Genomic DNA, 21792 nt, shown 5'->3' with positions numbered 1-21792 from the left:
GCCAACACTTGCTGTGGACAACCTCTAAGGCACTCTTCACAGTTTTAAGATTTAAGAATTACCTTAAAAGTGTAAAGATGGTTGGGTTTTTGTTTGTTTGTTTTTTGTTTTTTGTTTTTTGTTTGGTGGCACCAGAGATCAAACTCATGACTTAATACATCTACGTAAGGTTCTACCTCTGAGTTATGGCCCTGCCATAAAAGGGGAGACATTTTAAACATCTTGAAATGCAAATCCCTTTGAAAACCCATATTTGAGCTGTTACATTTTCTTATGTCTAAAAAGAAAAGGAAAGAGCTTAGCAGAGTCTGCTATAATTGCAGACAGGAACCCAGCGTAACTGCCTTCTAAAAGGCTTCATCCAGCAGCTGATGGAAACAGATGCAGAGGCCCACAGCCAAACAACAGGCTGAGCTTGGGGAGTTCTGTGGAGGAGTGAGAGGAAGGACAGAGGGAGCCGGAGGGGTCAAGGACTCCACAGAAGACCAACAGAGTCAGCTAACCTGGGCCCATGGGGACACATAGAGACTGAACCTCCAACCAAAGAGCATGCATGGGCTGGACCTACGCCCCCTGCATATATGTAGCAGATGTGCAGCTGTCTCTGAATCTGTTGCATACCCTTGGATCCTTTCCCCCTAGGTGGGCTGCCTTGTCAGGCCTCAGTGGGGGAAGATGCACTTAGTCTTGCTGTGACTTGAGGTACCTGGGTACATTGGTACCCATTGGGGGGGGCTTCCCTTCTCTGAGAAAAGGGAAAGTGGGAATGGGGGCAGGAAACCTGATGGTGAAACTGGAACGGAAGGAGGGAAGAGGTTGGGATCAGGCTGTCAAGAGACTAAATTAATAAATAAATGAGAAAATAAAATGAATAAGCAAAGAGCTTAGTTTGCTGTCCTCCATTAACTAGACTGAAACAAAGCTCTCTCAGTGGCAGAGTACTTTCAGCACCCACAGTCATCCCCCTGGCGTAGCCTGCTTAGGAAAAGCCTTCAGCCATTTATTCCACAGGTGATGTGGCACTATCCTCCAGTGTAGCCATTGGAGGAGGACCCTGTGGCAGAATTAGCCTCAGGAGCCTGGGGTGATTTCAGCACAGATTAGTGGGTATCATGTCACTTGCTCACTGTGGGCATCAGGTTTGTGGCCTTGGAGCTGGAGTGAGACCAGAAGTCCCGAGGAATAGGTTGAATCAGCTACTAACCTGTGGTAACTAAGCAAGGGCATCCTCCCTGTTTCCTGAGAGCCAAATGTCAAGGTGAGAATGGTTTTCGGAGATCTGTCCAGTCATTAGAGCTGCTGTGGACATTAGCCAGGTAGTCTCTTCCTTGCATCCGCGCCAGCTTTGATGACTTTGTCTTCTCCGCATATCATGGGCTCTGGAAAACCTTGACTAAGGTTCTTACATCTATGACATCCATGGCTTCCTCTCTCCTGGAAGGTGGTAGCTTCATGGAGGAGTCTTTAGATGATTTTAGTGTGACATTAGTGAGCTTCAGGTCATGGGCTAGCTATAAATGGTGGCACTGAGTGACAGTGACTACCACATCAGTGGTGAAAGCAATCACAGTGCTTTTCATGAAGTTTAACAAGCATGGCCCCTGCGATATGCCACATATTTGCGAGCTCTGTGGGCTGCCTTCAGGGAGAACAGCTGTGGCCAGAGGTATCCAGCTTCCTTTGGCTCCAGGAAGCACAGTGGATAGGGCAGGGACAGCATGTGGACCTGGATCAGGCCGTGTTATAACCAGAACTAGCGTGGGTGCCAGTCAGGTCACTGAAAACTGTTTCAACGCGCAGAGAGGCCAAAGCGCAGCAAAAAAGACAAGAGTGACAAGAGCGTCTTAGCTGCTGTCTTTACCGTTGCTAATGAAGGCCATTGTGTCTCTTGTCCACTGAGCAGCCATGTCATCCATGCTGTCAGATTGAGCCAGATCCCAAAGGCTACCGTGTGAGAGGTTTCCCCAGGCATAAAGGGGAACGTGGCTTTGAGATTGTCGCAGAAATAAGCACTTTGCTCTTAAGCAATCCTGCAGTTAAGAGGATCTAGAATTGAAGAGTAACTGAGTATTTAAGAAGTAAGGGGTGGGGGTGGAAGGATAGAAGTGCCTGACATGACAAGCAGGAGGTCTCAAGTTCGGATCCCCAGCCCCAACATTAGAAAGCTGGGTGCAGTGGTGCTTGTCTCAACCTTATCCCTGAGGCAAAGGGAGGCACCGAGTTCACCGCTGGCCAGCCTACTGAATCGATGAGCTCAACGTTCAATAACAGATCTGGTCTCAAAAATAAGCTGCAGAGTGGTGCAGCGCTTAGCAGCACATGTGGCTCTTCCAGAGAACCAGTTCCCAGACCCACAGCAGGTGGTTCACAAATGCCTGTAACTGCAGTTCCAGCAGATCCAGTGCTGTGTTCTGCCCTTCACGAGCAAATCACACACACACACACACACACACACACACACACACACTTTTTTAAAAAGTAAAAGAAGTATAAGATAGGGAGCAATTGAAGAAGATACCTGACACTAACTTCTAACCTTTACAGGGAGGGAGGGAGGGGGGCGGGGAGGGAGGGAGGCTCAGAATTTCACACCACCACACAGAAGTTGAGAATATACATGCATCAATGATGTGATGTATCATTTTTTTAAAAATGGTCTCATTGAAGATAGATGCACAGCCTCACACCAGATTAAAGAATTAGATGTGCCATGTCCTTAAAGCACTCCCTATGGCTCACAGCTGTTCCAGTCCCAGCTGTGTGTCCATCTAGGCAGCTCTGTTGATAGCATGTGGTTGCTCCTCAGTTGGCATATTGTGATAGAGTGATAGACATTGGCATAGAGTGATGGTATTGACCTTTGACCTCTAGATGTGAGTGAGAAAGTATCTCATAGTGAAAAAGGAATGCTTTTGATATTTAACAGAGTTTGAAAAAAACAACAACAACAACAACAACACTGAAAGGGTGGAAAGAGGCCCGACTGACGAAATGGAGGCCTAGACCAAACCCTCACAACGTTAAATGTCTCCCCCTTAGAGAGCTAAGAATAAGGAAGGGGCCAGAACGCCTGTGGCTGGAGTGTTGCCCTCCGCCTTCCCTGAGGGAGGAGTGTCTTGCTTTGGCGTGGGGTCGGGGTAGGGCATAAATTTTCCTTACAGAAACATTGACAAAGAAGACCTCCAGGTGTTTATATTTCCAAAGACCTGCACAGTTACCTGTGAAGTAACAATCTGTCAGGCCGGGCATGGTAGCACACACCTTTAATCTCAGCACTCAGGAGGTAGAGGCAGGCGGGATCTCTGTGAGTTTGAAGCCAGTCTGGCATACAATACAGAGTGCTGCGTTCCAGGACTGCCAAGGCTACACAGAGAAACCTTGTCTCGAAAAACAAACAAACAAATCAAACCAAAAAAACCCACACATAAACAAAACCCAATTTGTCCAATTGAGGTGAACTTTGTTTCACATAAGTTTATCACATTAAATATACAAACAAAGGAGATCTAGTGCATTCATGGAGTTGAGCAGCCCGCACTCGAGTCTAGTCCCTTAATGTCTTATCACCCCAAAAGGACACCTGCTACTGACTGCTGTCCCCCACGGGGAGTTCTGACTCCTCCCTACTTTTCAACCTCTGTCTTCCTGTTTCTGCGCATTTGTCTATTCTGGAAGGGTATGGTGTCTCTGACTTGGTATGCTTCCAAACCCTGATGTTATAGCACATATATAATTACTGTGTTCCTTTTTGTGGCTAAAGACTGTTGTGTTGGATGGCTGCAGCACAGCTTTCACTCGTGGTCTGATGATGAGCATTTGGGTTTCACAGCCTGTGGCTGTATACATAATGCTGCTGTCAGGATGGGTGTTCAAGTATTTGAGTGTCTGCTTTCCGTGCTGTTTGGTTATAAACTAAGAGTGCAATTGCCATGGTGATGTCATTGATGTTTTAAATCTCTTTTTGGTTTAAATTACTTTCCCAATCTAGACTTTCTTACATTTGAAAAGTTGCACTAAACATGCAGTCCTTTGCCTGGTGTTCTTGGCAGTTACGGTGAATACAAATCCCTACAGATTGTTGTAATGAGGTGCAGGTTTGACCTTTCTGTCTACCTTTGCTGTGCCTGCCCTGTAGGCTTGCTGGACTTTAAGGAATGTAATAACAGAATGTTCTAGAATCAGGTTCTGGATTCAGACCTCATCTCTACCATGCCCTGACTCTAGCTGTTATCAGAAATGTCTCCCCATGCCTCAGTTTCCCCACCTGAAAAAAAAAATAGATGTAGTAGAGCTGCATATTTCATAAGGTCATTGTGAATACTTAAAGGGTTAGGTCCATGCATGGCCTGTCTGAGCTGCTGTGACAAAGCCCCACCACTTCAGGGTTCCTGAGGCCTGGGGTGTGGGAACAAAGTGCTCAGCGGGTTTCTTTCTGTGTGGTTCTCTTGGCCTGCTCCAGAGTGTGCTTCCCTGGGGTCTCTGTGTGTGCCCAGCTGCCGTTTTCTTACAAAGACTCTGGGGCAGAACTGGATTCAGATACCCCTAAGTGTTTAAATTAATCACTCTTTAAAGGCCCTGTCTTTAAGAGCAGTGCTATTTTTAGGCATTGGGGGTCAGGGCTTTGACACATGGGAAATGGAGAAAGACTCCCTGGTTGTTGTAAAGCCCGAGCAGGTGTGCTCCCCAGGAGGCAGGTGGGTTCTGCAGGATGCTGAATCCCTGTGTAACTTACTGCCTTGGCTGTGTGTGAGACCCCCTAGAAAACCGGGGAACCTGGATGCAGAAGTGCCAGTGAGTGGAAGTCCCTGTGGGGGGAACCCCCTGGCTTTAAGCTGTAGTAAGTAGCTTGTTCGGAACTGCTGGAAAGTTCTGCCTGCTTTCTGCCTGGATATTAGCCCAGAAAGGTGGTGCTTCCAGGCCCCGATATTCCTGGCAGGTTGTATGACACTTCATAAGGTATTGTAGCATTTCCCAAATAGTCTCGTGATCCTTAAAAGCCTGTTGGTACATAGCTGGGTATGGTGGCGCAAGCCCGGAGGCAGAGAGACAAGTGGATCACGGAGTTCGAGGACAGTGTGGTCTACAGAGCGACTGTCAGGATAGCCAGGACTACATAGAAGAGACCCTGTCTCCAAAAAAAAAAAGCACACAAAACAAAACAAAAAAACTGTGCCTGATAGACCCCAGCATGGGATTTGCCACTGGGACGATTTTTAACTATTTCAGAGACATCCTAAGTGATGAGAGCCACGGAAGTGATGCATCCATGGCAGTTGACCTCCACTTCAAAACTGCTCATTCTACAGCGCCCGTACCCTCCCCCAACCCCACCCCCTGCCCTTTTTTCTATTTTCTGCTTTTGTCACCTGCTGTTTCATAACAGCCACGGGGTGGAGGAAGGGAACCAGAGCTGGCTGGGCTTTGTGCCAGGAAAGGATTGGGATTAAGGAGGTCACCTGGGAACAGGGATTTGGTTTGGGCTCTTTGCCATCCTCGTTCGCCGTTAACCTTTCCCTGAAAGCCCGCTCTGAAAACCGGCTCTGTGCGTCTGCGCAGTGACAAGGTTATGTAGCTTAGGGTGTAGAGACTGGGTGGACAGTGGACGCTGAGACCGTGTGATAACGATCGTTTCCCTGGGTCTGTCCGGGTCCCTGTGCAGAATGCGGAGCAGGTGAGGTGCGAGTCCGAGCCTGGCCTCACTGCCCCAGTAACACTGCCCTGTCCTTTCCCTCTGCCTACAGACTTACATCGGCTCCATCATCGCCTCCGTGAACCCCTACCAGCCCATCGCCGGCCTGTACGAGCGGGCCACCATGGAGCAATACAGCAGGTGTCACCTGGGCGAGCTTCCACCACACATCTTCGCCATTGCCAATGAGTGCTATCGCTGCCTGTGGAAGCGCCATGACAATCAGTGCGTCCTCATCAGGTGAGCCAGAGCAGGGAGGTCCAAGGGGTGGGCCGATGGCCCCCAGCCCAGCCCAGCCCACTGGCGGGAGAGAAGCTCTCCACCTGGCTCCTGCTCAGAGGGCGCTCAGAAAACACATGGAGCTCAGCTTGCAAAACGGACTGTGGGTTGGTGTTTTGCCCTCCGTTCATTCGTTTGTTCAAACATTTGTTCATTCCCATTTTCTTTTCTTTTCCTCCTAGTTTTCTTAAATTATTCTTCAGGCTATTTTACAGACGAATTGTGGTCGGTCCATCTGTTTGTTTAAAGATCGGTGGCTCATTCATATTTGAAATAGTTCACATATTCTAGAATGCTAGTCACAGTACCTGAATGTTTGGGCAAGACTTCATTTTTCTCAACTATGGAGAAAATCTATATAGAAACCACCCTAGATAACAATGTCTTGATTTTAGGAACTTTTTTTTTTTAATAACTGGATGTCCCTAAAGCAATGATTCTCAGCCCATGAATTGTGACTTCTGGCAGGCGGGGGTGGGGGTGGGATGAAGGGCGAGGTTGTCAGACTACCCTTTCACATAGGTTGCCTAAGACCATTGAAAAATGTGAATATTTACATTATGATTCATAACAGTAGCAAATTTACCGTTATTAAGTCACAATGAAAATAATTTTATGGTTGCGGTCACCACAACCTGAGGAACTGTATTAAAGTATCACAGCATTAGGAAGGTTGAGAATTATTTCCCTGAAGTTTACCTATGAATTAGGTAGGGAAAGAGAGCTTGCTATGCATGTGTTAAAAGAGTGGCACAAGGACATGTTTATTTATATTAACTTTGTGTTAGATATGACATGCCTGTTTGAGCCAAGTCTGACTTGTTCATGTAATCTTATGTCTTCGGTTATCATTGAGACAGGATTTTACTGTGTAGCCCACGCTGGTCTCAAACTCACAGCGTTCTATCTGCCTCAGCTTCCAAAGTGCTGGGATTACACACGTGTGAGAGCTCTTACTTATTTGAAAAATAAAGCACCGGGGACCCCCTCCTCACACAAACACCATAAAAACCTTTCCCACCAAGAACAGCATTTTAAAAAGAAGCTGGAGTACATTTTTATGTCTTAAACTTTATTAGTAATGAATGTAAATTGGCCCACTGCATATATCCCAGTGGCATCCTATTGGAACTTATCGTGTGTACTGGGGGGCCCCGCTCCGGGGCTGAAAGCATGGGCTGGATGATGTCCAACACAGATGTGATCAGTGTGCTGAGTTCTCTGTGGAGTATCAGAGCACTTCATTCATTTATCCCCCCCCCAGGCATCCATTCACAGGCTGTGACAGTTGCTGAGGAGTGACAGTCCACGGGGCTGCTATGATGAATGATTTTGACAGCTGTTTTACATGGCTCTCTAGCCGCAACTTATGACAAATAACTGTATTATTTCAAGAGGGAAGGAAGTGGAAAGGACAGTTTTATTTGGGGGAGGGGGTGCAGTACATAGACACCCCCAGGATTTCCAGTTCTATGAAAGTAAGACACAGGGGACAGATGGAGAGCCGTATGTCATTTTTGGAACTCAAATCAATCAAGCTTGCCAAAGCTGTAGCCCCATGTTATACAGACAGACGACGTGGTCGTGGACACAGCCAGGTAATGGGGTGGACCTCATCTATGGGAGGCCAGTTCCCAGATGGTGACTGTTGGATCAGAGAGGCTGAGGGGAGCATGCAGGGCCTTCTCTTTCCTCTCCTCAGATTGGAGAAACAATCCCTGGGGGGCAGGGGTACCAGTGGAGGCCCTGCCACAGACCCCAGGCAATGGACTAGAGGATGTGCCTGAAAGACATTGGAGATGTGTTCTTACTGTCAAATATCTTAGATGTTTTATCGGATTTTGGTGTGTTGGGTCCAGGCGTGAAGACGTGGAACACTTTTGCGGCTTTGGATGTGAGCACTCTACAATGACCGCTACAGGTGCCACACAGTTTCCATACTGCAGAATCTGCCCATTATTCCTGTTGAAAGTGTCCCTGCTTTTTGAGCAACTGGATGTGACATGTACATGAATGACTGAACTAATTTCCCCTCCCCAAAGCTTGTGGGAAGGTAGACTTGGTTTTCTTCATCCTGTTGCATTGTGGCATGTGCGGCTGTCAGAGTAACTTGGATAGAACTGTCAGTATGCAAACAGGGATCATGCTAATTCAAAGGTAATGAAAGGGAAGCTACCTACTTTGTACAAAAATTGCTTTAAAGAATAGCATACCTAGCTGGGCATGGTGGCACATGCATTTAATCCCAGCGCTCGGGGAGGCAGAGGCAGGAGAATCGCTGTGAGTTCGAGGCCAGCCTGGTCTACAAAGTGAGTCCAGGACAGCCAAGGCTACACAGAGAAACCCTGTCTCAAAAAACAAAACAAGGGGCTGGAGAGATGGCTCAGAGGTTAAGAGCACTGCCTGGTCTTCCAAAGGTCCTGAGTCCAATTCCCAGCAACCACATGGTGGTTCACAACCATCTATCATGAGATTTTAGTGCCCTCTTCTGGCCTGCAGGTGTACTTTCAGACAAAACATTGTATACAAAATAAATAAATAAAATCTTTTTAAAAAACCAATAACTTTAAAAACAAAACAAAACAAACAAAACAAAAATAGCATACCTAATAAAGTAACTTGACCTGTGACTCAAACACCATATAAGATTGCTGGTGTGTTTTGCTTTTGTAAGTCAGGGTCTGTGCATGTAGCCCAGGCTGATTTTGAACTCATGATGCATGGTATCTCTGTCTACTGAATTCTGGGATTAGAAATATGCTACCAGCTGAGTGGTGGTGGCATGCATAATCCCAGCACTTGGAAGGCAGAGGCAGGGGAATCTCTGAGTTCGAGGCCAGCCTGGTCTACAGAGTTTCAGGACAGCGGGGGCCTACACGGAGAAACCCTATGGCGACCAACCAGAAAGACAAGAGTAACCATACTTAGCTAAGTGAATCCACAAGAGTCTTTAAGAAGCTTTTTGTGGCCAGGCATGGTGGCTTTTAATCCTAGTCATGTATCACAGAGTTTGAGGGTAGCCTGCTTTACATAGTGAGTTCTAGGGCCATCTACTGCTATGTACTGAGACCCTGTTCAAAAGCGAAAGGAATAGATTTGTCGCGCGCGCGCGCGCGCGCGCGTGTGTGTGTGTGTGTGTGTGTGTGTGTGTGTGTGTGTGTGTGTGTGTGTGTGTGAGGGTCTCATTATGTAGCCTGGGCTGGCCTCTGCATCTCCAGTACTAGGGTTAAACCTAAGCAATGCCACCATGTCGGACAATTTGGTTTTAATAGAGCCTGTCAAAAGATTTGTTTGTTTTGTTTCTTCCTCCCCGCCCCTCCCCTGTCTTGTCCACAGTCCTCTCCCCTCTATTCTCTCCCCCATTTTTTTAAAAGGGAGGTGTGGGGAATAAGAAACCATGGGATTTGAAAGCTAAGTTGCTAGACACCGGTATCTGTTTGGTTTCCTCAGGCCTGGCCTGCCCCCTGGTGGACGCAGTGTGTCTTACTAGTGTCACAGCATTCTCTCACACTCCTGGCGTTAAAATGAGAGAATATTCTATTCCCAGCTCTCCACATTATCAAGTTAAAAACAAGCAAGCAAACAAGCCTGTTTGAGACTAGACAGGGTGTGTGGCTCGTCCTTGGCCGAGATCCTCCCTGAGTATGGTGATGCTGGGCCTGAGGCTTGCAGTCTGTACTTCTTTCTTTGATCTCCATTTCCAGGTTGTTCAACTCTTAAACTCTACTTTTTTTTTTTTAAGTTAGTAATTTTCTGACTGTTTGTGTATGAGTTGTACCTGCGTAAGTTAACGTGCACCATATGCGTGCAGGTACCGACAGATGCCAGAAGGCATTGGTACCACTGTGTCTGGAGTTACAGGCAGGTGCGAGCTGTCAGACGTGAGTGTTCGGAACCCAACCAAGGTCCTCTGCACCTGCTGAGCTGTCTCTCCAGTCCCTTCCATTCTACTTTTACTTTTTAATGGACATTTGAATGGAAGGTTATGTTATTACAAGCTTTACATATAAATATATAAACTTACATATAAGTAACTTTAAAGCTCACTTAAAGATTTCCCCACCCCCACCCCCCACCCCCCACCCCCCACCCCGGGTAATTAATAAGGTTAGCACAAAGCCTTTGTTGGCCTTCACCTTAGGGGGTTTCCTCTCTCTCCCTCCCTCTCTCTCTCTCTCTCTCTCTCTCTCTCTCTCTCTCTGTGTGTGTGTGTGTGTGCATATGTGTGTATGCGTGTGTGTGCATATGTGTGTATGTATATGTGCGTGCATGCGTGCGTGCGTGCGTGCGTGCGTGTGTGTGTGTGTGTGTGTGTGTGTGTGTGTGTGTACACGTAGGGAGAGGTTAACTTATTGCAGTCTTTTTGAGAATGGGTGAACTTTCAAGATGCGGAGTAGTATCAAATAACAAAAATCACAACAAATTAATTGTAGATGCAATTGACTCATAGTCATGATTTAGAGGTGGAGGCCACCTTCAAGCTATTAGGTAGAGTGAGTGCTCCCCTGGGAAACAGCAGAATGGAAGAATTCTTGAGAGCAGAGAAAGGCACATTAGAACCACAAGTGACTGGCCAATTCCAGGCTACTCCAGAGAGGGTTGAAGCAGAGGAGCTTCCTTCTTAGATTGACCATGACAGTCTAGAGTTTCCTGTTTTCAGGGAAAAAAAGTAGTTGGGTTTAGAGTTCATGTGCTCTCTCAGAGCTTCAGTTTGACTGTGCAGCACTTGGCATGAGTGACTCCATTTTGGTTTAATCTAGTCCTTTAGGGTTCAATAAAGAGCTCAATCCAAAACAGTCCACTCTATATAACATTTTCTTGGGAGTAAAAAGCTGAGGCTAATTTGTTTGTTCAGCTCCTCACCAGGACAATATGTGGTAGGTGCCAAGCCTTTAGGAACTGTCAATCAAAGGATGAGTAATTCACAGTGAATGTTGGTTCAGTGTCTTTGCTTACTTTGTGTTTGGAATTGTCAAAAATGGAGCCATTCCTTAATTGTGTCTTTTATGTCATGGTAACTTAGTACTTGGTCTTTTCTGTTTCTTGAAATGTGTCTCACTGAGTGCTGAGCCAAATTTGTGTATTGGGTTAGAAAGGGACCACGTGACTCACCTAAAAAGCTGAGGAGAACATGGGTGAGGATGGTCAGGATGGGCCTGAAACCTGTGGAGAAAGCTCCTCTCTATAAATCCCAGGGAAGCTCGCAGATGACTTCTCTGTAGAGAAAGTATGGCTCAGCTCGGACCTGGTGAGTGACTGATTATAGAGATTTGAACTTTAGCCTCTGATCCAACAGAGTGCTACCGCCTGCCGCAGGCATGGGGCAAGGACTTTGTTTAACTTCCTAAGACCTTTGGGCTCAATCCTTTAGGCACTACAGACACCTCTTTAGTTGGCTACCAACTAAGAAATGATAGAAATTAGATTTCTATCTTTGAGTCTGGTGGGTAGTTTGAGAAAATGGCGTAGTTTTGGAACTTGGCATCACAGGAAGGGCATGTTTGATCAAGAGACACAAACAAAAGGGTTAAAGTGCCCAGCCCTGTGCTTGCAGTGAAAGCAAACTCAAATTGCAAACAGGATGGAGGGCTCTGTTCCAGTAAGAAGTTCATTACAAGCAGGAAGATGGACTATAGGGTCTGGAGATTGTCACACACGCGTAGATACAGCGCACTGCCAGCACCAATGTGTCCTGCTACCAGCCCGGCCATCCCGTGCATGGAGGGTCAGCATGCTAGAGCCCTCTCCTGCAGGCTTCCTCTTCCTCCCCGGTTCCCAGAGCACATTGCTTCCAGCATTTCTGGGTCTCACTGCCCTTGGTACTTGGACTTCTTGTTATAATAATTAGACATGATTACTCAAAAATCTCTAATGTGTTACATGTTGGGGTGGGGGGGTACACATTTGGTTATTGCTTAATAAAGCCACCTAGATTTTACCTCAAGCCACCTTACTCTCTTCCTTGAAGCCTGGTCTGTGTGGTGTTTCTCCTTCTCTGATCCTACTATTTCTTCTGGCTTCCTTTCTTCACCTATTTTTCCCCCTCAGAGTTTTCATGGTTCCCTATGTCCCCCAGTCCCACCTCGGCAGCTTCTCTGGGTCCAGAGCTATCATACCCCGATATCTCATGGGAACCTCCAAGGTTGGGTTCTAACCTCTCATCACTTCCTTACCAAAATATGTTCCATCTCCCACCTCTCGCAGCCATAGCTCTCCAGCTGCCCTTTCCCGAGGTTGAGGTCTGGAAACCACTCTTTGTTTCAGAAGTTTGTATGTTTCTTTCTTTCTAACTTAAAGTAAAATTATCGAGCCAAGGGTGCTATTCTTCAGAATACAGTGTAGTGAGTTTTGAGAGATGTGGAAACTGTGCTGGCAGCATCCAGATCATCATGCTGGTAAGCTCGCTGGTACCCAGATCGTCCCTGGGCTTCTGTCCCCGGCTAACTGAGCTTTGTTCTACCTCTGCATGCCAGAGGATGAGAACTTGAGTTTAAGGTACCTATTTCAATCAGGCAGTTCCCCCAGTTAGTTTCTCTTTACTTTGGTTTACTTGTTTTGTTTCTAGCCAGGGTCTCATGGAGCCATCAACCTTGCTAGGTAGGTGAGGGTGACTTTAAACGTCTCATCCTCCTGCCTCCGCCTCCTGAGTGCTAGGATTGCAGGCATGCACAACCATACATGGTTTATTCAGTGCTGGGAGTCAAATCCAGGTTTTGTTTTTCTTTCTGGTTTTTTTCATGCTAAACACTCTACCTACAAAGCTATACCTCTGGTCCCACTTTTTTCCTTTTAAGAATTCAATCAGCAGTACCTGCCAGCCCGCTATGTACCTACTAAGACGCGAGGAGTTATTCGGCCGTTTCTTTGAACCGTTTTCTCCTAATTGTGTTCTACTCAGTCTGCGTGGCTTCAGCGCCAGCCATACATTACGCCATGGGCTATGCCCAGGCCAGGTATGTGAAAAAGACTGTTAAGTCCTGAGCCAGGATGATATCCCACTGTGCATAAAAGATAAGTCAGCCTACAGTGGCTTGACGCCCACACCAAGCATTAAGCAGGACAGTTTCTAGGTTGTTAGATTCTGCTGCACAACCTAGGCTGTGTCTGATTTTCTTGAGTTTTGCTTTTTGATCTCACTGTGGGTTTGGATTTTTGAGTATTTGTTCTCTTCAGGGAGACTACATCTCTCCCTGTCTCGTTGCCAGGAACCCTCAGGACCTTTACTATGATGATTTTTTTTAAGATTTATTTATTTATTATGTATATGGTGTCCTGCCTACAGGTCAGAAGAGGGCACCAGATGTCATTATAGATGGTTGTGAGCCACCATGTGGTTGCTGGGAATTGAACTCAGGACCTTTGGAAGAGCAGTCAGTGCTCTTAACCTCTGAGCCGTCTCTCCAGCACATACCATGATGCTTTTTTGTCTGGAATCATGACATCTCCTATGCTCAAGCCTAATGCTTACAAAGGAGACAAGGTGCCTATGATGGGCTTGGACCAACAGATATTCCCCAAACGCCCAAGGCTCCCAGCATGGCTTCAGGGGTGTACTGAATGATTTCTTCTTTTTACTAAACGTAATTAATTATTTAACCATTGCTTATAGTGTCCCATACCTCAGCACTGAACAGGACTGTGAGGTCTCGGGGACTCCTGTCAGCCTTGCACCAAGTACCTGCTAGCCTGCTGCCTCCGATGGCTTCCGTCTGTCCCTGTCCATGATCGCACTTGCCCTTAGGCTTTGATTTCCTTGCAAGTTTGCTTCTTGCTTCCTGCATCCTGCCCACGGTCGTGGCTGACTTGGAACCTTACACAAAGCAGGCTTGGCTCTCCCCTCCTTTCCATCTCTAGTTGTGTTACGTGTGCACAGGATCTGAGCAACCATGCGCTGGCCTTCCTGCAGGAATCCTGCAGTCCTTCCAGAGCATCCCTCAAGGACTTTGCTCTTTAGTGGTCCTTAGTGGACCCAGCACACTCACCAGCCATGGGCTGCATCTTCCTGGACCACCTTCCCTGCCTTCTGCGCCTTTGCTCCATTACGTCTCACCCAGGAAGCCTCCTGATTTTCTACCATCCTCACATTTGTTTGCCAGACACCGTAGCTGAGATGTCCTTTGTGTCTCCCATCGCTCCGCTCCTCACCCCTCATCTGAAACGCTTCTTTCACTTCCCCTTAGCTGTCACTAAACGCACAGCATCCTCGGGACTTTGAAGTCAGACCCTCCTGGTTAGCTCTGAGCCAGGCACTCAGCCCTCCTTTCTCTTGAGGGAGTCACTGGGGCAGGGCTAGCCATGCGGGGCGGGGCTAGCCATGCGGGGCGGGGCTAGCCATGCGGGGCGGGGCTAGCCATGCGGGGCGGGGCTAGCCTTGCGGGGCGGGGCTAGCCATGCGGTGCAGGCTTCATCCCTCCCTCAGCGACACTGCTGGTTTCATTCTTGTGCCCATTTACTTACACTATTTTCCCCAAAAGGTTCATGTTACACATACCCAGCAGGTGCCCGCCTGAGCAGGTGCTGTTTGGGCACCAGGGGATGGGCTTGGGGACAAGACAAAATAAAGATTCTTGCACTTGTGGCACTTCCCTTATCTGGAAGGCTCTATCTGTCTCCTGAGTCTAGCCTAAGAGGCAGCATCTAGGAGGCACAAAGTGGACCGGCTTGCAGAAGAAAGAACCACTGCTTCCCCTCAGCTCAAGTTCTTCAGCACCAGGCAGCTTTAAAATCGCATTTATTATTTCTGTGCCAGAGGATGGCATGAGTGTGCTGTAGCCCGTGTGTGGAGGCCGGAGGACAACCTGTTTTTACTTTGTGCCTTCTGGGTTTAAGAGTGAAGTCAGACTAGCCCAAGGGGCATGTCCCATGAATATCTTCACTTACCAGGAAAGTGGGACAGAGAGGAGGACATCCTATTGGGACTGTAGGTGAGAGAAGCATGGGAGAATGGAGAAATAGAAAGATCCAAAGGGTCCTAGAAACCTACAAGAAGAACATTATGATGGGCGGATCTGGGCCCAGGGGTCCTGCTCAAACTATGGCACCAGCCAAGGACAATACATGCAGTAAACTTCGAACCCCTACCCAGATCTACCCAGTTGACAGGACATTCTTCACAGTTGAGTGGAAAGTGGGGTCTGATTTTCACACGAACTATGGTGCCCCATATTTGACCACATCCCCTGGATGGTGAGGGCTGGTGGCACTCAGAGGAAGGATAGCAGGCTACCAAGAAGAGACTTGATACCCTATGAGCATATACAGGGGGAGGAGGTCCCCCTCAGTCACAGTCATAGAGGAGAGGAGTAAGGGGAAAATGGGAGGGAGGGAGGAATGGGAGGATACAAGGGATAGGATAACAATTGAGATGTAATATGAAGAAATTAATAAAATATACTAAAAAAAAAAAAAGAGTGAAGTCAGGCCATCAGGCTTGGGTGGCGAGCATGCTTAGCCCTGGAGCCTTCCTTCTGGGCCAGCAGCAGGGATTTTGATGTCCTCCCCACTGTCAATGGTGAGTTAAGGAGTGTGGTGCCTTTCACGAAGTCAGTCGGTTGAAGCCGCCAACACTTGCATGCTTTGTCTTTCAGTGGTGAAAGTGGCGCCGGGAAAACCGAAAGCACCAAGCTGATCCTCAAGTTCCTGTCTGTCATCAGCCAGCATTCTTTGGACTTGTGCTTGCAGGAGAAGACGTCCTGTGTTGAGCAAGCCATCCTCCAAAGCAGGTATCACACCGGTGTTCTGCCTCCCAAGCATAGGCTTTACTTTCCTTCTAGAACAGAAGAGCTAAAGTCAGTCAGTCTGTTTCTCTTTTGGCTCACCTGTTACCATTCCTCAAGAGATCTTGGCTGCACACCTTTCATCCCAGCACTGGGGAGGCAGAGGCAGGTGGGTCTCTATGAGTCCAAGGCCTGCCGGGCTTCCATAGAGAGTTCCATGCTAGCCAGGGTGGCATAGGAGCCTTTGCCATGACTCCAACCACCACCCCACCCTGCCAACACCTCCCCAAAAAGAAATGGTTTTAACATGTGCCCAGTACTTTTCTGGAACCTTCAGCACCACCCACTTTGGCAGAGCAGTTCCTGGTCTGTCCTTCCTTCCTTCCTTCCTTCCTTCCTTCCTTCCTTCCTTCCTTCCCTGCTGGGCCATTCTGGGTTCTGAGAAACAGAGTGACTGCAGCTTCTGATGGTGACACCCTCGGACACACACTAACCCACTTGCCTTCGACAGTGGGCTGAGCATTCAGACTGAGGAAGCTTTCAGTGGGAGCAGAGGGCATTTCCCACAGCCTCACAGGAGACGGATCAGCAGCACACAGCCATAACCCTTGGAACCATGACAGAGGGCTATGTAGCTTGGTGTCATCTACAGATTCCCTGGGTATCTGACTTGTGCCTTGAAAGGTTATAGAACCAATAGAGACATTATGGACACTGGATGCTTAGAGCTGTCGCCGGGTCAACAAACTACAGCTTCCGACAATTTCCTGCAGCTTTTGTTTTTTTAGTTGGGCATGCAGCTCAGTGGTAGAATGCTTGCTTAGAATTTTCAAGGTCTAGGGTACCACGCACATGCTTATATGCACGCTCTTAAATGTACATGCACAAATACACACGCACACAGACACACTCTCTTAAAATTGCGGTTAAGTATTTATGCCTTTAATTTATTTTTATATTTTCTTTATTTTTGGGGGTTTTTTGAGACAGGGTTTCTCTGTGTAGCCTTGGCTGTCCTGGAACTCCCTTTGTAGACCAGGCTGGCTTCGAACTCACACCTGCCTCTGCCTCCTGAGTGCTGGGCTTAAAGGCATGCCCCACTACCGCCCAGCATATATGCCTTTAAAATTTAACCATGTTTGCAGTGCAGCTCAGTAGTAATAGTCATCACCATCCATTTTCAGATTTCTTCATCCGCCTCCTGCCCTCTGTGTAAATAGTTTTCTTGGGACCCTGCCATGCTCACTTGTGTTGTCTCTGGCAACTTTAAAATGACAGTGGCAGTGGTTTCATCAGGGACCATGTGCTCTGCAAAGCCAAAACACGATCTGCTCCTTTACAGCCCCGGCTGTAACACACTTGGTCTAGCCCGACTCCATTTTACAGATGGAGCTGATCCAGAGATGGTAAATATATTATTCCAAGCCGCGCCCCAATCGAGTGAAGTGTGCATGACTGGGGGCTTTTCAGCTCCTAGATGTGGGTTCTTCTGTGCAACCCTCCGGGTTGGGTGTCAGCCAAGTGCATTTGTGCAGAGCTAAGCCATGTGGTCCCCTTAGCTGTGCAGCATCCTAACTATTTTCCTTACTCTCATTCAAGGGGATGTTCAGGAAGCACCCATTTAAGCAAGTGTTTAGAAAAGCCTGCTCTTCTTTAAATAAACAGAGTCAGGCTGGGCCCTGTGGGCACGGGTTCTCACATTTGTGTGTTTTAGCATTTGTCCTGGTTAATGCTCCACTGTCCACACTCTGTTCACAGCCCCATCATGGAAGCGTTCGGCAACGCGAAGACCGTGTACAACAACAACTCCAGTCGCTTCGGGAAGTTTGTTCAACTGAACATCTGTCAGAAGGGAAATATTCAGGGTGGAAGAATTGTAGACTGTATCCTGTTCCATTTCACATGAATCTTTGCATTTGGCTCTGTCAGTGAGAACTCTGCCCAAAAGAACGTGAGATGATTGTGACTCTAGTTCAAGCTTATGTTTGCTTTAGTATTATTGCATTTGGCCTATTAATTATTTTATAAGGTAAAGGACCATTATTCATTTGGAAATACCACATATTATGCCTATAGTCCAGATTCATCATTTCTTAGTCTGTTTTCTGTTGCTGTTATGGAATTGTCTGACTGGGTCCTCGATTGAGAAAAGCGCTGTTTCTGTTTGTTGGCTTGCTTAGCTGACAGTTTGGGCGGGGGGGTTGAAAATCCAAGCTCAGTCATTTACTCAGACTGTGGTACAAGCCTCCTAGCTCCATTGTAGCATGGTGGATAGTGTCACAGAGAACATGTCACATGCCAGGAAGTAAGGAGAGAACCTGCTGGAGGCTGGGCTCCATTCTTGACTGTTCTCAAGAAACTGACGTGCCTATGAGATCAGCATTAACATAACTGTAATAGCCTTGACCTAGGCACCACCTGTTGGGCCCCACCTTGTATAACGGGTCTATCGTTCTCCTACCATAGACCAAGGACTCTGCACACGGCCCTTTGGGGCCACATTCAAGCCCTGTCCACCCTGGCACACTCAGCCGAGCACTAGCTGTTTGCTTGAAGCCAGATCCATCCCTTGGCACCTACTTGGGCACCATGGCATTGGGACCGGGTTTAGGTAACAAGGGCTTTGCTTTGTTTGATGTTTTTATTTGTTTTGACACCAGTAGCAGCAATGGCGGCAGGTCAGGGAGCCATACATAACTCAAAGTCCAGACTAGTCTTCCTGCCGTGTCTGTTTTCTTCCTTGACTTGCTATTGCTTCTCACATGAAGATTTATTAGAAAAAGTAAGTAACCATGATTCGATTCACAGTTTAGAGAGTGTTTTGTATTGGTGGGAACATTTTTTTTTTCTTTACAAAATAAATTTGTTTTCTCCCCACAGAACCGAGTAGTAAGGCAAAATCCTGGGGAGAGGAATTATCACATATTCTATGCACTGCTGGCAGGGCTGGAGCAGGAAGAGAGAGGTGAGTGATGCTTTGCGGCACAGGCAGGTGATGTGACCTCTTTCTCATTTAAAACGCCCTGGGAGTGATAGGCTACCTAGGGAATGCTCTTGACTTCCACCAATTGTAGTGAAGTGTGTGTTGTGAGAGGACCAAAGATGCTGAGGTCATCTGAGGATCAGACCAGCACAGAGAGAAAATTACAGTAGAGAAACCTCTAACTATCTGCTTGTAATCTTAGTATATTCTTAATTTAATGGATGTTTGTGAGAAATATATAATGTAACATAATCAGCTTTATTTCAGAGTGTGTGTGTCTGTGTGTGTGTGCATATGTATTTGTGCTTGTGTATGTATATGCATGTATATCTGTGGTTTTTCTTGTGTATGTCTGTATGTGTCTGTGCATGTGTGTGTATGTGTATGTGTAAGCTAGTAATTTTGCTTGTTGGTACAGAGGGGCCAGGAGTTGATGTCAGGTGTACCAGAGTTGCTCTCTGCCTTACCTTTTGAGACAGGACCACTCACTGAACATGGAGCTTGCTGATGTGTCAGTGTTGGTTGGCCAGCGAGCCCTGCCATTACAAGCTCACCACCCCGTATGGCTCTTTCTGTGTGTCTGGGGATTGAACAGGCTACTTGACTGAGCCATCTCCCTAACCCGTGGTTGTACTTTTAAAACACACCTAAGCAAAACTAATTTCTTAAAGTTCGTTTTTCTTTTCTTCTTTTTGTCCTACTCAGAGTGAACCTAGAGCTTAGTCTCTTAAGCAAGTTGTTTCCTACTTAATCATCTCTAACCCTAAATGGCTTTAAAAAGGAAACAATAAAGAAAGACCTTCATTAATTTGCTTTTTCTGATCCTATTTAATTTAATGAAGTTATTTTTATTTTTCCTGGTTTGCTAAGAGGTAGCTTTACCAGCATCTTAGTGTGTGGTCATTTGGGGTGTAGAGTTATGTGTGTACTTTAGTTTTTAAAACCAGAATACAGTCTCCAGGCTTCTCAAGTGAGCAGTTATGTGTGTAAATTACAGTGCTGTCTTCTGCGTATCAGTCATGACAGCTGAGTACTGATGTTATATCTTTCTTTGTCTTTCTGTAGAAGAATTTTATTTATCTTTGCCAGAAAACTATCATTACTTGAATCAGTCTGGATGCACAGAGGACAAGACAATCAGTGACCAGGAATCCTTCAGACAAGTTATTGTAAGTTAATTTTTAAAAAATCTTCTCCTCATAAGAATATGGATTGCATTTTTGCTTTCATTTAAAAAAAAACTTTCTTTGTAATGAAAATCGAAGTGATTACAGCTGGAACATGTGTGAAAATAGTTTTCTTTTTCCCCTTTGAGTCACAGTGCAGTTTTCTTTCCAGTCTGGGAGGGGATCCCAGGTGTTCCTTGGAAGTGGTGAGTAACGGTCACTCAGGACAGATGTGTGGTTCACTTGAACAGTATGGTCAGAGTCTGTGCCCTCCACTCCTAAAAACAAAATGCCCCAAACCTGGCCTTTGCACCTCAGCAATGGCTCTCCAGGTCTGAGTTTACAGGTAGGGCTTCTTTTGAAAATCAGGTTTAACAGCCATGGGGCAAGGTAGCCATAAGGTTGTCATGTGTGTTTTGCAGCCTCTTCATTGGAACTAGTTCTTCTTCCATGGACACTGCTGACCTTGGCTCTCGCTCCTGGTAGCGACAGTCACTAGCATGTCTCGGTTTCCACAAAGGCTCTCAACAGTGTGGCTGCACTGACTAAGCCTGGTCACCCCGCACTGTTAACAGCCTATCTGACTTCATGTGGCTGGCAGTCACGTTGTGGTGGGTTCAGTGTCTTTGCCTGAATCCTCAGCTTTAGGATGCAGTGTGACTAATGTTGACTCATCCTTAATTTTATAGTCATGTATGAATGTAGCTGGCACAAGTACACACATCCCTGTGTACTCACTACGCATAGGTTCATATTTACCTTTCAGCAAAAGGAAAAAAAATGCTTTTAAATGTACTCAGCTATCCAGGCCCTTTTTTCTTGTTGTCATTCCCTAAATAATACAGTGTAACAGTTATGCATATATACTGTATTGGGTACTTCTTGTCATCTGGCCAATCCCCCATGCACACCAAGGGATGCCTGCAGTTGCTCTCCTGAACTTTACATGGACTCAGCTCTGTTCTTAGTGACCCTGTCAGGTCATTAGAATGGTGTCTTCTGGAAGGCTACAGAGCTGACGAACAGCTTACCCTTACCTGCACATTACAGAGATGGTAAGCAAGGATGCATATCCCAGACTGAGCTACGAGCCAGGCCCTTCCTGCTTTCAAGACATTCTAGCCCTGTCTTTGTAAGTCCTTCAAAGGTCAGAAACTCTCTGATCTTTCAGTATGTGGTGCCTTCAACAATAGGATCTTAGCATCCAGGGCTGTGTGTGTAACCAAGAGCAACGGTGTGTCCTGTGTAGTTCAGGGAACCTCTGGGCTCTCTCTACCCATCAGGTGGTACATGAAGACAAATGCCATGTGACTTCAAAATGTCCATTAATCACACACGCGCATTCTTCTGATCCCGTGTGTATAATCTGAATAGAAGTTGAAAATGGAATTCAAGCTGGGCATGGCAGCTCATGCCTGCAATCTCAGAACTTGGGGGGCTGAGGCAGGAGGATTGCCATGAGTTTCAGGTTAGGCTATATACAGAATTAGAACATGTCTCAAAAGACAAAAAGAGATAAAGTTTTTTTAAAAAATGGGCTGGAGAGACAGCTCAGTATTTAAGAGCACCGGCTGCTCTTCCAGAGGACCTGGGTTCAATCCCCAGCAACCACACATGGCAGCTCACAACAATCCGTACCAGTACCAGGGGATCTGCCATCTTCACACAGACATATAGGCAGGCAGAACACCAATGCACATAAAATAAAAATAAATTAAAAAGGGGAAAAAAAAAAGACAGGTATTTTTCCTTTCATTCCAGCACGTGGGAGGCAGAGACCAGTGGATCTCTGTGAGTTCAACGCCAGCCTGGTCCACAAAACAAGTCTAGAACAGCCAGGGCTCTTGTCTCAAAAGCAGAGAGCAGAGACAGAATGAAATTAAAAGCAGATGAGGCAGTAGCCTTTGCTTTTGCAGTACAGTGTGGTTGCTCTGTCTTTCTGTTTCGTCTCTGACACAG

At 46.7% G+C, this 21792-nt stretch overlaps 2 protein-coding genes across 2 annotated transcripts in view; both read left to right on the top strand.

Annotated features, from left to right (window-relative positions):
* LOC311598556 (unconventional myosin-X-like) overlaps positions 1 to 17605 on the top strand; it is a 116114-nt gene extending 98509 nt beyond the window's left edge. The window contains exons 4-6 of the mRNA XM_084783699.1: positions 5742 to 5929; positions 15556 to 15690; positions 17443 to 17605. Coding sequence (XP_084639825.1) covers positions 5742 to 5929; positions 15556 to 15690; positions 17443 to 17590 — 471 coding nt within the window. The 3' untranslated portion in view covers positions 17591 to 17605. The remainder of the gene's footprint in view (positions 1 to 5741; positions 5930 to 15555; positions 15691 to 17442) is intronic.
* A 732-nt stretch (positions 17606 to 18337) lies between these two features.
* MYO10 (myosin X) overlaps positions 18338 to 21792 on the top strand; it is an 87919-nt gene continuing 84464 nt past the window's right edge. Inside the window, exons 1-3 of the mRNA XM_084783694.1 lie at positions 18338 to 18466; positions 18565 to 18649; positions 19733 to 19836. Coding sequence (XP_084639820.1) covers positions 18353 to 18466; positions 18565 to 18649; positions 19733 to 19836 — 303 coding nt within the window. The 5' untranslated portion in view covers positions 18338 to 18352. The remainder of the gene's footprint in view (positions 18467 to 18564; positions 18650 to 19732; positions 19837 to 21792) is intronic.

The sequence above is a fragment of the Acomys minous genome (assembly GCF_964271855.1).
Source record: "Acomys minous genome assembly, chromosome: 5".
Classification (NCBI taxonomy): Eukaryota; Metazoa; Chordata; class Mammalia; order Rodentia; family Muridae; genus Acomys; species Acomys minous.
Note: the sequence above shows the minus strand (reverse complement) of the source record. Positions and strands in the feature narration are given on the sequence as shown.